Here is an 18621-nt window from a genome sequence, read left to right on the forward strand (position 1 = left end):
AAAACTACCTGTACCACTCAGTGATTTTAATCCCTTCCAGACGTCATATGTCTGTGTTTTTTCACCCTCCATCACAGTCACAGCTACAGTCACAATGACCTGCTGTTCTTTATTGAACTCCAGTAACTTAAGTACAGTCCTTTGCACTCAGTTTGCTTTGTGAGTTTAGGCCGACTCAAACACTTCCAGGTTTTTGCCCAGCAACCCGTCACCCTCCACAGGGACTTCATAGAACAAACTGCTGCAGATGTTTACTGTTACATCCTGAGTTTCATTCGCTTCTGTTGCTCTCTTATTTCTCAAAACCAGATTTTTCATTCTCTGTTCTTTTTGCTCCAGCGACAGTTTCCACCCAAGCTTCAGTAAATTTAATCTCCCGTTTTGTGTTTCTCACCTTCTCATGCTGTCAGCCCCACAGGAGTCATCTATGGGGGAGCGCACTGATTTTTACACCTCTTCCAAAATTAAAGATGAATCCTTAAGTGCTGTAGTAAAATCTGGACATTTTGCAGAGGCCATGTTAGAGTTTAGCCTATTAAAACCTAACTTATTTAAAACAACTTAAAGCCAGATGTCTCCCACCTACAGTTTGTAGTTGTAAATCTGAAAAGGTAAGATATGCAACCAAGATATCAGGCAGGTAGAGTAACAACTGCCCGTGTATTTATGGAGATGATTGACAGCAGAATGCTTTTGTTGTTGTTGTTGTTGTTTCTTTGTTTTGTTTGGTTAAAAATAAGGAAAAAAGCTCTTTAAAGTGAGAGGACTAATTTGGGGCTAATTTGAGGTTTGGTTCTGGTTTAACCTGCAGAACAGAATTAGGATTGGTTTAAGATTTGGTTATGAGTCATGCTTGGGAACCACTGAGGTCATGTAATGCAAATTTGTGTGCATGTGTGTGTGAAGCGTGTACTTATGTGATGCTTATGCATGCTTTGTCTCATTGTGTCCCCAAACAATCACTCACTGTTATTGGTGATAAAATTACCTTCACTTTGCTTGTCTGCTCGCTTTGACAGGCCCAATTCCCAGTTAGCTTGTTCACCATAGCAATAATAGGCCAGGATTGTTGGCCTAGCACTTCACCCTCAGGCAGCACTGACGAAGGCTTATTATCCTGGGTAAAGCTTGATCCCAAATAATTCTTTATTCTCAAATTGATCATGCACAAAGTGACCTTCCATGTTCGATCAGGGTCTACAGACTTAAACCCCACCTGCAGTTCATCTCTCAGGAGTAAAGCTACATCATCGACACTAATTTACAAGTGTGAGAGGAGAGGGGAATGAAAGGCTGATGATTCCACACAATACACATTCTGATGAACAGTAATGATTTAGCTCTGCCTGAGTGGGAAATAGTTTTTAAACCTCTGTGCTGGTGATGAACTGTTAAATTGCGACAAGAAGTCGTGACCGGTTAGTCATGCCACTACAGTGCAACATGAAAGAAAATGAATACATCAGTTCAAGAATTACCGGTAATTTACACTGTCATTTTAAGACAATTTTATATATATATTTTATATATATCCTATTATATAACGATAACAGATGATAATAATAATAATGATGATGCAAGTGCACTGTTTCAAAGAGCAATGAACTTCATAATATTCAGACATTGGAAATGGGACAACAAAAAACAAGAAGCAAAAACAATTAAAATATCCTAAATAAACACAATCCAAAACATTAACAAAATGGCCTCTCTGTCTCTGTTCACAATAATAAAAAAAACAAAAACAAAAAAAACATTTGGAACAGTAGTACAGTGTTTCCCAACCTTTTTGAGCCGCGGCACATCTCTAACCAGAAGGATCGTGCGAAGTGCCGTTGGCAAAAATGTTTGGATCAGTTGGCCGCTCTGCCCGTCACCGCACACCGCACGCCGCCCGCCCAGAGCGCCACAGCGGTTGCAATCACTGCAGTAGTATATACGCGATATGCTGCCAGTTTTAGCTAGGTCATGTAGGTCATGTCTATATATTGATAAGCTGATAAGGCAAGACATGTACAATAAGATAAAGATATGTGTGATATGTCAGTAAGGTATAAATTGGGACAGGCAGTCAAGTCAAGTCAAGTCAACTTTATTTGTATAGCCCATTTTTACAAGCAGTTTGTCTCAAAGGGCTTAACATAACATCAGCAACATCCCCTGCCCTTCGACCCTCACATCGACTAAGGAAAAACTCCCAGAAAAACCTTTAACAGGAAAAAATGGAAGCAGCAAGTAGCGAGTCCGAATCCTTTGACTGTATAGCAATACAGTACAATCTGGTGTTAATGTACTCCATTCCCTGAAAACAAGGAGCCTTACAGCATTAATAGAAAAGGATACAACTTATTAAAGTGCAGCTGTTGATAAAAAAAAGTCAAGCCCATAATATGCCTATTTTTTTATTTATTGTTCATCCCATGAATTTGCTTTTGCCCATTCTATTTTTAGAAACAGGGTGGATTAACCTCACACTGTACTTTAATACCACTGAAAGAGGCTGGAATAGAACGAGCACATCCGTTATGGAGGGGAAATGATGGAAAAGATGGAAACGGCCTCGGTGTTAGGCTGAAGGTCTCTCTCACATCCAGTCAGCTTTTGTTTCATCATGCTGTCTTATGTAATGCTCAGCTTTTCTGTCATTGTTTATGGTAGACTCATGACCATCCCATGGTGCATGAAACACTGAGTGTTTCACAAAAACACCAAACGAGCCTGCAGTGTCCCTGAGGAGTCAGCATCCTTGGCACAATGGATTCTAGATAAAGATAATTTATTACAGTTGCGCCTTCAGATGGTGAAGCTCCCAGGAGGAGGTGGCAAGAGAACGAGGAGCGTCTCTAGCCACTGTGAGGGCTCACTATGTTTTATTTAACGGCCTAGTTAGCTCGTCTTATCATTATCCCACTCCTGAGTCCTGAATGGGATAGATTACAGCCGCTGCTTTATTTCTCTTCTTATCTCCATCTGCCGTGTTTCTTCTGTAGCTCTTGGATTTTTTCCCACCTCGCTTTTTTATTCTTTCCAGCCTTTTCCCATAAAGTCTTCGCCCTTCTGCATCTGACATGAGAAGACATAAGCAGGCTCCGTTTATCTCCTTGTCTTTAGCAGGTCAAAGTGGGGAGTCGCTGAAAAAAATGTGAAGTGAATAGCAAAGAAGTGGTAGTGGTAATTGTTGCCACAATGCAGGAAGCATAGCATTGTCCAAAATGTCTTGCTATACTGAAGCATTAAGACTTCCCTTCCCGGAAGTAAGGGGCCAAACCCAACCCCTGAAAAATGGACTCATCCCAATACTTTTGTCTATATAGTGTATAACCAACTTTACCTCCTTGGAAACGTCTTTCTATATATGAAATTATGAGAAAAGATTCCCTTGGGTAGAGGTTTGCATCTGTTGGTGTGTGGTCCTGGAAATTCAGCTGTTGTACCTTTTATTGTCTCTTTGTAGTGAGATTTAGATGAAAAGCAAAGCTAAATTTGTGTGAAAATGAATACAATCAATGGCTAATAAATATGCATTAGCAATAGGAGATAATGATGTTACTCTAAACAACAGGTCCTTGATTCAAGGTGTTACAAGTGCACCTGTCAGATGACATGCCAACTCATCCCAGTGTAAACCTAAAGGGAGAATCTCCTCATTCCCTCTGTCACTTCACAGAGACCTGTGTGCTTGCACACCATCTGTCTCTGCTGCTGACAAACACTTTTGAGCACTCCCTGCACATGGAGAGGAGACTGACTGAGCACTAAGCCAACTGCGGGTAGGGAACTGGATGATGGAGCTGTGTCTTTCAAGACCAGAGCCTTCCTGCAGTAGAAGGGGCTTTTTGAAGCCTTGATCCAAGAGGGGATGAATGAGGAGGAGGTAGGGAGAGGAAGAACAGTGGGCTGGTGTGCAGCAACAATAGTGTCAAAGCACTGGGAGGAGAAATAATTGAAACCACAGAGGACTCTGGTGGCTAATCAATATACTACTCTAAAGAAATAAAGCCCCCATTGATTGAATGGCAGGTGTGCAGGAGAGGCGGGACATCAAGGGCATGCGCATGTCTTGTGACACTACGCCATGTCCCCTCTCTGCTGCGAGTGCATGCAGGAGTCTAAGAAAAGGAGCAGTGATTAAAATTTGACAACATTGTAATGGGCTTGGGAATAAGCGTTTCAAAGCACATGCTGAGCTTCTTGCAGCTCGGCTGCGAGCCCACGGTTCCTCCACTTGACTCTCCTCCCCCACACAGCCTGCTGCAAATCATAACAGATGATCTTAAAGCATATTCAGATGCATGAAGGAAGTGTATGCATGCATTTGTGTGGACACATATTCCAGTACTACTCCAGTGGGGACAAAAGTCTGTTTACACAGTCACATAGTGAGGGCCTGCCCAAGTCCCCACAATGTAAAACATTAAATATTAGGGTGAAGGCTTGCTTTAAGATTAGGTTAGGGTTAGGATTAGGCGAGTAATGTTTATTGTTATGGCTAGGTGGTGGTTAAGCCTCCAGAATGAATGCAAGTCTATGTAATGTCCCCAAAATGATGGAAAAAAAGACTGTGTGTGTGTGTGTGTGTGTGCACCTGCGTGTGTGTGAGGTCTTACCTTGAACAGGCCATGCTTGTGGCTGTGCTGGCCTAGCCACACTCCACTGCCTGGGGTGAGCTCCATCTGAGGGGGGTCTATCACCCGCTCGTAAATCCTGCCAAAAACAAATCAGAGGAGAATGTCTGGTTATGATAACAACACGGACACAAACACGTTTCTCTTTTTGTCCCGGTCTGGTGGGAACACTGATCCAATACAGTCGAACACCAGAGTAAATCCAGCAGACCGTGTGCGTGTCCTCTCCCTCCCACCCTCCCTCTCCCTTCATGAGAAGTGTGTGGAGCAGAGGCTGCTCTCCTCAAGCATGACATCCAGTCTCGCCCCACGGCTCTCTAACACAGTATTGATATTTGGACCTGGGATGCAGGCTGGATTAACCGCCCGACTCCTGACACAGACACAAACAGGCTTTGGCATTATCAAGGCAAACATCCTCAGCATCATTCAGCACCATTTTTTCCTGCACTGAGGTGGGCTTAACGATGCCGGCAAGCTTCGAAGGCCCTCTGTGAGGATGTCAGTGAACAATTTGTCAGGTTTTCCTCCTCCTCCTTCTCAGGCTATGAGTCCATGCGGAGAGACGCACGCAGAGTAGCAAGCTGATTTCTCTCTTGCTCTCTATTTCAGCTTCATCGAAAGGGCATTACGTGGTTTGATCTCTCAGAGAGGAACTGCAGCAATGGCTTGCAACAACATGGCAACGAAAAAAGGAGACAAAGTAACAGTCACAATGTTGAGCAGTCATTAAAAAGAGAAGAGCAAAATAAATCATCATATAAAATTGTATTTATTCTAATGAGAGTTGGAGGTTGTTTCCAAAACAGAGAAGAAGACAGAAAGTGATATTTGCAGGCCAAAAAGGTCAGCAGTTAAGCATGATTAGTCTAAATATATGACTGCACCAATCTCCCGTGCATACTGTAAATTACAAACATTCTTATGCTTTCGAGTCATACTCACAGTTCCATTATGCAGTAGTTTTGTGTTCTTTAAGTCATACTGTGACATATTTTCAAGTGAAACAGGCAGGCAGGAAATAGGAATTTGATTAGAACGTTGAAAACACGACTGTAGCGAGAGATGAAGCACACTGCACACTCCATGTAGTTACTGAAGCAGTGGGTGAAACATTCATTGCTAAATAGGTGCATGATATGATTGGGGATGTGATCTGAAAGGGTGAAAAATCTTTTCATGTCCTCTCGACTTTAATACTGAGTGAAATGGCTCCCTGCAATGTGAAAAAAAATAAATAATACCGCTAACCCCTGCAGCTCTGCAGCTTTCAAAGTTTTGTCAGTTGACTAATAATGGTCCTCACTCACCCCTCATAAAGCCACAGCCAGCTCAGAAAAGCTAACTGCATCACACAAAATCTTTTCTTCAGAGACATGGCCACAAAGGAAGTCAATATTACACTACATGTGACAAGTGGCAAGAAAATGGGCTTGACTGGAATGCCTTCCTACCGACATGCTTCTGCTGCATGTGTAGGCCTTCTGTAAGTTACCTGCTACAGTATGTAAAAACTTATTTTAATGCAGCTCAATTCACATTCGGATGTTAAATATATTGCTGTGCAATACTGCAGTGTTTGTGACAAATACTAAAGTTGCCACTGTTGAACCAAGAGATGTACAGTATGTTTGAAGTGATGTGCAGTTTGGCAGATCCAAATGTCAGACTCAAGACAATCATAAAATTCACAAGGTTTACTTCAATGCTGAGAAAAATGAAAGTGAATGAAAATTTAAAAGAAAAAACAAAAAAAGAAGCAGCAGAAGTTGGCATCAAAATAAATGTTTGAGTCACAGTCAGAGTTTCTTTCATGTGTGCAACAAATGCTTTCAAAGAGGAAAACTAATCACAATGCATGACTAATTACAGGTCTGTTGTTCTAATGTATGTATTTCATAAATAATGTATTTGTATTTCATGAATTCATATTTTCATTTTTAGAAAATGTGCATATGTTGTCATGTGCACACATTTTGTTTTTCTTCAGGCTAATTTAGTTTTCTTGTCCCGGAGGAAGATTTGTTTCTACTGCCGCTACAACACAGAAACAGATACAGACAATATAAGATGCTGTGTTAAGTGCTGCAGTGTCTCAGCGCAATTCATGCTGTAGCTGTGTGATTTCCCACATGCTGGGCGAGCTGTCATTGGGGTAGAGACTGTAGAGGTCATGTGATCACACTGTAGTTTGTCTCCCCCCACCTTCCCATCTCTGCTTCCCTCATTGTCCTCGCTTGTCGGCAGCTCAGCGGCGGTGAAGATGTGGGAGTTTACACAGGGACCACTGGAGAGCGACGAGGCCAATTAGAATAGTGATGTGCTCACAGGCATATTTGCATGGTCTGACACCACAGGCTGCAGCTATCAGCAGCTAATTATAAAGGACATGCACCAGTCAACATACTGTACAGAATGATTTACAATGCTCTTCTATGACCGTGGTGCAGGGTTCAGTGAGAAACACACAGTTTACAACCCAGAGAACTGAACAGAATGCAAATAAAACAACAAATGCATTTTACGTTAATCATAAAAACTCGCCACCCAAGTAGAATAAAGGTGAACAGAAGAAGGCATTGGGTGAGAAATGAAGTCGCACGACGGGTGCAGATGGCGACCTGTGGGTTAGAGTTAGTGGTTAAAAATGTCTATTTTTCTCATCGGGGACCTTACACGGTCAGCAGTACAATGGTTAATTCAGGCTTTTCATATTGCTACTAGCTAATTTTGTTTGTGTTTTCTATAAATACTGAAGTGTTGACACAATGCAGAGTACTTGCTTAGCCTTTGCTCTCAGTTTAGGGAAGGCGTAGAAGTACGTAAGAAGAGAGGACAGACCTGCCATGTAATCAGATCGCAGAACGATTGCATCTTGATCACACTGACTTGTGTCTTTACATTAGCACAGCACAAGTTCAAGAGGGCTGCTCTGTAAAGAAACACAAGTTGATCTTTTATTGTATTTCTAACAAAATAGCAGCTTGAGAAATTTTCGCTCCCTCAGAGGACATCTGATGTCACAACCCATGGGTGTCACTAAATCAACCAGAACTGAAATCTTAAGGATTATAACATTAACGTGGGATTAGCAGTGGTACTCTACTTTGCCAAATCCCTTAGCATCTGTTGCACACAGCAGAAAGGGAATGCTAATCAATAAAAGCTTGTTGGATGTGAAGTGGTTTGCAGGAAATACATGATAAAGTGAACTCAGAGGAACCAAACCCATCGCTTCATCCATAAGCAGCGAAATAGGGCAGCGCTGCTCCACATTTACACTGCTGCCCTTAACCTTTATCAGTGTCTGTGTGCATGTGGATGTGAGTGCGACAGAGACCCAAGAGCCAAGCAGGTGTGGAGCAACTGCAACCCATCACTCACGTGAAATACGACGCTGACGCACAGAGAAAACCCTGAGATGTGGAAAGTGCTGCATTATGGCCAGCTAAAGCTGTGGAAGCTCCATATGCTGGAGACTGTATAAATCCAAATCTTACTACATAACACATATTTTGTTGACAGCCCACTTCAATAAGCTGCCAGGCCACCTCATTTCCACCGATTTACTGACTGAATTGAATAAACTACATTTAATCTTAGGCAGTCAGGATTTCAGCTATACCGACTGGCTGTTTCCCAAGTTTGCCTTTAAGCTGCTGATAAGAGCAAATACATTAAAGAGACAAAACAAACTCTGAATAAAGCCACAAATGCTATCAAAAGCGGTGTCTGTCTAACTCAGGGATTACATGTCATAAAATTCCAAAACTAACTGCTTTCATCTTCAAAAGTGAGACACAAAATTAAAGTATTTGGCCGCCTTCATGGCTTGCCTTCAAAAGAATAATCTCAATCACAGCTTTCATTATTTGCTTTGCCAATATCTGTCAGCCACAATAAACTACAGACCACTTCCAATTTTCCACTAGTCAAGCTTGAGACATTTTCTGTCATGTTTGTGTCTTTCCTCTGCCATGGAGAAATTTGGAGTCAAAGTCCCTTTTTAATCACGATGCCTCACCATGGGACAAAGATCTCAAAAGCCCTTCATTTATCCTCTGCCAAAGGCACCAGCTGGGATATGTCACATCACGTCAGCACAGGCAGGTGGGGAGCACTGGTCACTGTGGTAGTTCGGGCGGGAAGCTAAAAAGAATATCCTGCATGCTGTAAAATGTGTAACTAAGGGTTGTTCAATGGTGCTTTGTCAAATCTGAAATCCGTGCAAAATGTACTTTCAAATCTGCTCTCAAATTGATTTAGATTAAGCTCTTATCATGATTTCAAAGTAACATTATATCTAATAACTGAAATATTATCTTCGAGAACTAAAGCTCAACGAGCTTAAAGACTGACATTGAAAGACAAAACTCCGATTGGACTGTATGAAACATTTGCGTTGACTACCTGGATATGCTGTACCTCATTGTTTTGGACAAGAAAAGCGAGAAAAGGTAAAAGCAAAATCATTCAATAGACTTTATATAAAAAAAAAAAACAAAAACAAAAGAGAAGTAAATGTTTTTCATCCACATCTGCCTGAATCAAAAATGGTGAGGCGATCAGAACCCAACCCATCCTGTATGTGTAAGACCAATGCATAGGTGGCATTTTAACGGGTTGTCATGTTTGCACCTTGGGATCACACACTCTTGGTCGCAGATTCATCACATATATCTGCTTCAGATGGCTGCAGGGATGTAATAAATTAGACGTTTTCCACATAGTCTCGCCAAGCTGTGAATAACACATCCTGTCAGAATCCCAGACACCAATTATAGATGCATACTTCCAATTCTACTGCTTTAACCATATTAAAATTATTTTTTAATGTAGATTTAAATGTATCTATCAACCAAGAGGGCTTTGCTTGTCCTGATTCTCAAGCACATCATCTAAGACCCGATTTGTTTGTATGGTCCTGTTTGATGCATTTACATTTTGTGTTTATAGCAGACACATATGAGTGTGCAGTATAAATGATACACTGGAGTCCACCACACTCACTCGGCTCAACACTGTTGTATTGTGCATGGCTGTAATGCTTAAGAAGGGCTCTATACAGCACGACACTTCTTCCAGGGGATGTAGTTATACACAGCGTTCCCCTGTGATGAGAGCTTTGTTTACCGTCTCTCATGACCTGTCTTGCAAGATGCCAAACGCTGTTTATGAAAGATAACTCGTTACTGCAGTAATGCAAACGATTCAGGTCTGCGACAGTCATTGTGACTAAAACTGCAGATCAGTAACTCCGTCTGCACGGCAGAGGAGAAATTCACATGTAAATGATCTGAAATTTATATCCAATCTCAGTAAATGGACTGTAACTGAGAATGAGCCCAATTATTATGATGGCATTAGGGCTGGTAAGGCATAATTTGTGTTCACAGAAGAAAGGTTGTCTTATGGTAATTCTCGTACATGTTGCTCACAGTATATCTTCCATTTATTTTTGTCCACATCTGTACCCTGTGTAGAGTTGAGTTTGTGTTTGAATCGTAGTCCTCTGGTATCAAGATGAATGTAGATGGCTCAGCTGAAAGCCCACGTGATGCAGCCATTTACTGTGGGCACCTAATGAAACAGAAGAAAGTGAAGCGTATGTTTTCAGCCTGGCCGTTGCTGGACTCTTCAAGAACAAAAACAAAATTCCCCCCCAAACAATAAGGATTACGGAAGATGGACAACACTTTAAATAATTTAAGTAAATTCAAGCAACAATGTCTCCAAATGGAACCATTATTGATGGTAAGAGGATTTAACAGCCACAACAACTTGAGATATCCCATAATGGAACCAGCTGAAACTACAGCCACATTATTACCATCTATGACAATGGGGCAACTTCAGAACCGAAATCCTTAGTGGATTCCATGTTTCTGTGAGAATGAGGATATCTGGGGAGATTTATCAAAAGTTTGTTGTTGTTCTTAATGTGTTTCGAGATTGAAGGCATGATGTGTATAATATTTTTGTTGCCGTGTGTTAACACACAAAGAGAGAAAGAGGTGGACCATGAAAAAGACAGAGAGAGAGAGAGAGAGATCGGCGGTTAGCACAAACAAAGCAGCGAATCAGAGAAATTAAACATTATTGTCCGATTCCTCACACAAACGGGCCAGCATCTCTTTATGACAGAAACAGCAAAGTTTTAATCAAGTTCTGACCTCCTGCTGTATTGGCTGGGGAGGCAAACAGAGCTGCACGAAGGCTGACACCCAGAAACGTCCTGACACAGCAAAGCGCTAAGACAACAGGCAAATCCAGGCAGAGGGCAGCGTCTCTGCAGCTACAGACACCACCACACACGTCCAGAGTGACGGCTCACAGAGATGACTTTTGCATGAGTCTGCATATTTTAAGGATGTGCTTAGAGATAGTTTTTGCCTTATACTGATACAACAGATGTGAGACAGATAATTAAGCTGGAATGAATATTTGCTGTTTGATTTTTTTTTGAAGTCAGGTTCTTGTTTTTTTAATTTCAGTTGACTAAAATGCTTTTTCACGCCTAGTTTCAAAGTGGGGTTGCAGCACACCTTGCCAGTACAGCTTTAACAATTAGTCAATTAATCTAATTGTCAAATCACAGCAAATAAATCAGCAATGATTTGGGTAATCAATAAATCCTATGTGTCAAGTTTTTACCCAAAGTGGTTCCATCTTCACAGCATTTACTGCCTATCTTTGTCTTATGTCTCAGTCAGCTGAATGTGTGTTGGGACTGTTTGACTGTTGGAACAACCCTTGGCTTTAGGAAGTTACATTTTTTAACATTACCTGACATTTTGCAGAACAACTGATTAATCAAGAAAATGAGTTGCAGCCCCACTCTTCAGTGGTGTGAAGCTGATTAATCGTCTTGTGGAACTACAGTAATACTGTGCTGGTGTTCTGTCTTGCTCTCGCCTTTTCTTGACTTAAGTGGAAGCACTTCTGTAAATTCAGGCAGCTGTCACTGCAGCTCTGTGGCATCTACTTCTAAAAGGGCATCTGTCAGTCTCTCTCATGCTTCTTAAGTGCTGCGATTGAATCGAACTGTACCAGCTCCACTCAAACTGGAGCTCTGCCACCCACAGTGGTTCAAAGACGCCAGCATTGTGCTCTGATATGGCAGGCCTGCGAATTCAGTCAATACGCCCATTCACTGTTAAATCCAATCGAAGTCGTCTTGCAGTAAAACCGAAAGACCTAGAAATCCCTAATGGATGAAATGTAAGCAAGGTAAGATTTTTTTTTTCATACAAGAGAACACATCTTTTAAACATCTTGCCAAAACTTGATGCAAAAGAACCCAGAAGCAGAAAAAGTCAAACTAACCAAAAAGAACAAGAGCATCCACACTGAAAAAGGCACAGAAACTATTGCCTGAAACTGGAGCATATCCTAGTAAGATGGCAGATGTATCACATTTAATGGATAAAATGACCCAAATTCCTTTACCCGAAGCTTGTTGCAGTAGATATACTGGTTTTACCTACAGTATGTAGATAAAGATAGAGTCTAATCCGGCTTTTGTTGCCCAATTCCCAAAGGAACTGTACGACTGCTTCTCCTCTGTCTCAGATACCTGTAATTACTTCACCTCAACAATGACCTTATCTGTTGATAGAAGCTCCTGTCCTTTCCTGATAAGACAAGACTACTGTAGCTATAGATATATTCTGTGAAAAAAAAAACAAAAAACAGGAGATAGAGAGGCTGGTAAGGTGTGCAAGTACGCTTGTGTGTATGTGCGTGTCCCCTGGGTCTCCTTGGCACAGGGAGCTCCACCCATCCTCCCCCTCCTCACTGCCACCTGGGGCCCGAGCTGGGGCGCCTGCCTAGGTAGGACCTGCTGAGTTCCATGCAGGGAGGCTACAGTAATGACACACTCCATCACGCCTTACACAAAACAACAGTAAATCCCAGTCACAAGGAGGCTATTAGGGAGGACTAACAGCCTCAGATCTGCTCATTAAAACAAAGTCAAATACTTGAGCAGCAGGATGATGGAGGCACAGGCAGGGCTGATGGCTGCAGAATGCTGACAGTGTTTGTCTCGGGGATCATGACACAGGTACGCCTACACATGCATCACATATGATGTTAAGGCAACTGTTGTAAAAAATGTATGGACAGGAATACAGAAACAAGAGGAAACTGGAGAATGGGCGTACTGGTCCTTTAATGGTATAAAAGAAACTAGTTCACTGCCATGTCCTGTGTTTACAGTTGGACATCTTTGTTGATATCCCTCAGCCAAGTAACCCTATTCTGCTGCGCAGCATTTAAGTCCAATGGCCATGTTTAGAAGCAGTAATTCTTTTACATACAGTCCAGAAAACAGGCTCTGAACCAGACAGAGGCAGTGAAACTTGTTTTGCCTGGCTTTAAGTTACTCTTGTGTTGGCTGCCTCTGATTTTATTCATGCCACAGCTACAGTTGTTGGGTTGTATGCCTGCCACTGAGTTATTACTGCACATACAGAGAAGTTTAATTTTGAGAAACTTCTAAATGTATCTTTACATACAGTATACTACGCAGAAATAACTATTTAGAAATACACCAGTATCGCTGTATGAATTATGAAGGTAGTTTCACAGGGTAAATAACCCAAAACAAACACCAAATGTTCAAAAACATTGTTACTGACCTTCATTCAGAGTTTTACTGACCTACACAGTCTTAAGATTAGCAACTCATTTGATCCAATGTGATTTGTCTCTGCATGTTCCATGTCCATCTTTTGCATGCATTATCAATTACAGGAAAAGAGCCCAACAAACCACCCAAACAAAGCAACAGTGGAACGAAAACAAATCTGAGCTGATTAGCACCAGCTTCATTCACTTTGTGATTACAAGAGCACCAGTTCAAACCTTCGATCAATTGCAGGTAACAAGTGCAACCCGATGGAAAATAACTGGGGTTAACTGTTGCGTCAGTGAAATGGCAGGCTTGCAGCACTGATTGAAAATCCCAGTCAGAAGGTGGAAGTTTGTCTGTGCTGTCTAACTCACATGAAGAGCACATTACCGAAAATCAATGAGGAAAAAAAAAAAGTTTCCACCACTACCCAATGACATTTAAAAATTTCCTTCATTAGGGTTGCGAGGGCAGGAAGAGTAATTACTGAGGCCTGTACGAGCTGCTGCTCTGGAACCCATTGATCTAAATGTGGGTTATTCTGTTGGAGTTACCCTATTGATTAGAGACCCAAGGGCCACATATAATTTCCTCTGTGCTTTCATTGTGCCCTGTGTCCTGTGCAGCTGTAACAATACAACCACGCAGTCAAACAAAAAGCGCTTTCTGGTCAGAGAGATACCAACTGTATCTTGGGTCTTGTCAAGGACAAGGGCAAAGGTGTCATGGTTGCAAACAACATCGTGTGGCATTATTAACCTGATCTCAGCTCATTATCATTCTTTGCACAGCACCCTCCTCTTAGCTGGGGCGTCAGTGATCAGGTAAATGAAGTAATGAAGGTTTGCTGCTCTGCTGAGCAGCACTGGAACTGCCCTTCACAGGAAATTAAAATGTTACACCTGAATTGCTCATTAGGAGTAACATTTATAGTTCTTCATGCATGGCTTGACAATGACTTAAACCTGATTACACGTATCACTACATCATATATATATTAAAACATTAAGATTACATTACATACAATACAAAAAAAACTACACATGAAAAAAACACGTGGAGAATGACAAACTAACGCTAAGTAAGGAAAATGGACAGAACGGACAGTATTATGACATGAAGTTTAGCTTCATTGTCATGATTCTAATGTTCCAATGCAGTCTAACAGCCTTGTTCTTGTCCTGATGATAGTTTTGGCCAGGATGATGAGCTACTTAGCAGGTGAGGAAAAAATGAACATACCTTCCAGCTCACTGGCTTCTTTAATGAGCAAAGCAGAATGTCATTTTCTGGCTGCTGGACACAAAAGCAGTACGATTCGTATCATTATGGGATCTTTAAGGCGGAGAGCTCCTCATGTCTCCCCTCCTTCATTAGCCAAGTGAGTAATGAAAAAGACAATATTTCATTAACTATGTCAAACTGTACACTTCATTGTGAAACCACATGAATGTGAAACAGGTCTGCTATCATAAGCTCTACCAAGACATCGCTCAGCATACATAATGTTGATCTTCATGATACAGGAGCCTCAGACGAGTACAAAAGGATCTAATGTGCCTCAGATGACTGCAAGCCGTTCGCTTCACGACATCAACGCAAACATTAATAGCATTGCGGGACCAGTAAAGTGGGTATAAAATGAAAAAATAAAAACAAAAAAAGCACAATTTCTCACAGTGAAGTTAGAAACAGGAAATGTATCATGGTCTAAAGCATTTAATCATAACTAAAACCTTACCCTTAACTTCAGCGTTTACTTTCGTTAACAAATTGCTTTCTTTACTAACACATAAGGCTGCAACTAATTATTATTTTCATTATCAATTTATATCTTCATTATTTAAATGGCAAAAAAGTGAAGACTGCCCTTTGCTAGTTCCAAGAGCCCAATTTGACTTCACCAAATATCTTGTTTTGTGTGACCAACAGTACAAAACACAAAGACATTTAATTTACTGTGATACATAAGAAGAAGTCCCTCACATAGGCTTTGAATAGAGAATGTTTGGTATGTTTGGAACAATTTATTTAAAAATTGCTGACCCATTTGTGTTAAACCAGTAAAATAAGTGTGTAGTGTAATCGCATTGTTCATTGTTCATATAATCTTGAAGATAATATTTAAGCAATTTGTATTCAAATAACATGTTTCAAGTTTGTGCCAGTTTCAGAACACTGCGTGGTGCAAAGGCCATGACCACTGACATTCAGCTGTTTTAAAGATCTAATTAGGACATATTCAAACAAACACCATGAGACAAAAAGAGAAGGAAGACGAAAGAGGCAACAGGGAGAGCTAAAACATTTAAAAGAGATTTTTAAAGCATGTTTTCACACCATAACCAAAACACAGGCGTTGCAGTGTGATCTGAGAAAATGTGGCCTGGAGCAGTGTATTCCTAATGAAACCAATAACCGCCCCTCTTCCAGCCACAAAAGCAGCTCATTTAGGCCATAACTACATCTTAAACATTGATGTCCCTGGATGATTTACGGGCCAAATGAGATGAATAATGTAGATCACACTACACTGTTGGCCAAGCATCTGGTTAATTCAGCCCACGTAAACACCTCTTCATTACTACGTCTCCATGCTGTTGTGGCATCTGCTCCTCTAGCTGAGGCTGAACCGAGTGTCCACTGGACTCTGTCAGTCGTTGCACAACAGGCTTTTTCAAACAAGCAATCTGATTGGTTGAAGACACTCTGAAACAGTGCTTGTAATTCCAAACACACAATTTGGAGGAAACCTTGGAGGGATGATGCAACCCAGCACCATTTTCTGGTGCTTAATAGCTTTAATTAAACATTACATTTTGTAATGTGCCGAAGGAAATACTAGTTCTGATAATTATCAGTGTTGATGTCTTGTTACTGTTTGGCCGAAAGGATGCAGGTTTTGCTTGTTTGTTTGTTTGTTTGTTTGTATAATCTTCAGTTAGCAGAACTGCACTGCACTCGATCCATGAAAATACCAAGAGAGGCTACAAATGTTTATCACATCTCACTATGCCAAATAACAGGGTTGGACAACATTAACAGCCTACAAATTATTTTACTGTTCTCAGAGCATTAATTTCTTAGCAAAAAAATTATGTATAGACTCATGAAAGTAATTTCTCTCAGTCATCACTTATGAGCTTCTGTATTTGTGTAAATGCAGTATAATATACTATAAAGTATAGTATAGTGAGTATTGGACAGACAAAATTTCAACCTGATCATCACAAAAGTTATTACAATTTATACTATACAGGCGCAATAACGTCTGTGCCAGTTCATTCCACAGCCGCCGAAACATTTCACTCAACACCTACCCATGATGGCAAAAGATGAAAACTCATCACAGCAGCCTCCATTCTTTGAAAACCAATCATGTCTGAACCAAAGTTTGAAGATATTTCAGTCTGGTCAAAAGTACCATATGCCTGCTGCGTCACTCACGTCTTGTCTCTAAGGTCGTCACATGTGCCTTGTAATGATCCAGAGAAAAAAATCAAAGAAATACTCAGCAGGTTTTGAAAATGTGTAAGATTTCCTCTTGGGACATTCAAACATTACACTCACGTTGTATTCGACAGCTGCTTCACTCCAGGCGATGGGCTAAATGAAGACTTTCTACCATCTATGCAATGATTCAGACACCTGACTAAAGCTAATGGAGCTCCATGAATAAACCTGTCTTCAAATCCTTGACCTTGAAATAAAGAAACCTTATCAAAAGTCAAACCACCTGTGTGAAGTGAGGCATGACAAACTTTAAGTATTTCTATGCCTTTGACTTGACACTGAACTGCAAATTGAACTGTAAATTAAATGTAGTTTTTATTTGGTTATTCAGCTTATCTGTAAGAAAAGCTTGTCACTGGCGAGTATACAAAGTCTGCTGCTGTGGCACCCACGTTCTCTCAAACATAAAACTCCAGTAGAGAGACTATATTACTAAGCACAGAAAACAATAATAATATGCCCTTAACTTAAACATAAAAAGAACTGTAGCCTCAGACATGAGGAAAAAACCAAAAGCTGATTCTTAATTGCTAATTGGAAAATCTGGAAATATTAAATTATCATTTTCACTCAACTGGGATCCTATTTTTGGCGTTTTAAACAAACTTCCAGTTTAGCCAAACTTAAAACAATTGCAAAATTATAACCAAAATCATTAGTACATCGGTATACAGACTGAATTCCCAGTTTGACCTTCCAAACATGCGGCAGTTTTAATGCAATGAAGGGTTATTCATAACACTTTGACTGAGAGTACTTTCAGTTTTGCCAATAAACTGGTTTTAAAACCAACACATGCTTATCATATTCCTACAAAGCAAAGAAAATAAAGCAAAGAAAACAAATCATTAAGAAAAATTGATCGTGTTACCTCACGTAAACACAGATGAACACATGTGCCAAGCAATATCCAGAGCTCTTTCATGATTCCTGGTTTCTAAGATCTTTACTCCAATATTTCTTCCTGTCTTCGTCCTTATCCAGGATTGTCTCCACCAATGATTACAAAATTCTCCTTTTGTCTAAATCTCACAGTAAGTTAGAGGCAAACCAAAGTCATACGGAAAAAGAGAGAGTCCGGCTACTTTAATAACCCCCTGTGTCCCTTTTGTCTTTCGTTAATTATGTTATAAACACAATCATTATGTTATACGTCCTCTCTGTTGGATTCTGTCTCAGAGAACATGGCTGTGCATTATCACGGCAAATGCATGACCAAACAATGGCTTAAATAACTGGACTCCAGTTTTGTCTGGAGCTGTCTCCTTGACAACTGGGGAACACCATCCCTTTTTGTTTCCCCAACCATTTTTTTGTCCGGTTAACAATGAAGTTAATTCAAGATGATGCCAGTCAGTTAACCTGTTCTATATTTCCTTTAGCACCAATATAAGTTGATAATTTCCTACAATCTGGCACGTAACAAGACAAGTTCCCCCCAAATTTACATATACTGAGTATTTTATGGATTTACATGCTCCTCAGAGGATGTTCCCTTTCCCTTGTGGATGATTTATGATCTTAAATACAGCATTTGATTAGCAGATTGCAGAAATAGTTGAGTATATTAAAGGATTAAAAGTGCCCAGGGTGGTGAACAATTTGATTTAAACAACCTTTCCTTTCACACCACACTCAAAATGTATATTTCAGTCCTGTTGTTATGAAGGTTCAGACCAAAGCAACATTTTCAACATGCCGCTCAATCTGGCAAGGATTTTTGTATTTTTCCTACTTGCTAGCAGAAATTTAGATTTTTTAGTCTTGGTGAAATACAAATTCCTGCATCCACTGAGGGAGAGGAAGCTAGCAGGCAAAGAACAGGAAAGGGCAAAATGAGGGTTGAGC

At 40.6% G+C, this 18621-nt stretch overlaps 1 protein-coding gene across 1 annotated transcript in view; it reads right to left on the reverse strand.

The window, feature by feature from the left end:
* The window catches only part of LOC124062298 (protein kinase C-binding protein NELL1-like), a 208585-nt gene that overhangs the window by 135712 nt on the left and 54252 nt on the right, over window positions 1–18621 (reverse strand). Inside the window, exon 6 of the mRNA XM_046394963.1 lies at window positions 4608–4704. Coding sequence (XP_046250919.1) covers window positions 4608–4704 — 97 coding nt within the window. The remainder of the gene's footprint in view (window positions 1–4607; window positions 4705–18621) is intronic.

This window comes from Scatophagus argus, chromosome 1, assembly GCF_020382885.2.
Source record: "Scatophagus argus isolate fScaArg1 chromosome 1, fScaArg1.pri, whole genome shotgun sequence".
Lineage (NCBI taxonomy): Eukaryota > Metazoa > Chordata > Actinopteri > Scatophagidae > Scatophagus > Scatophagus argus.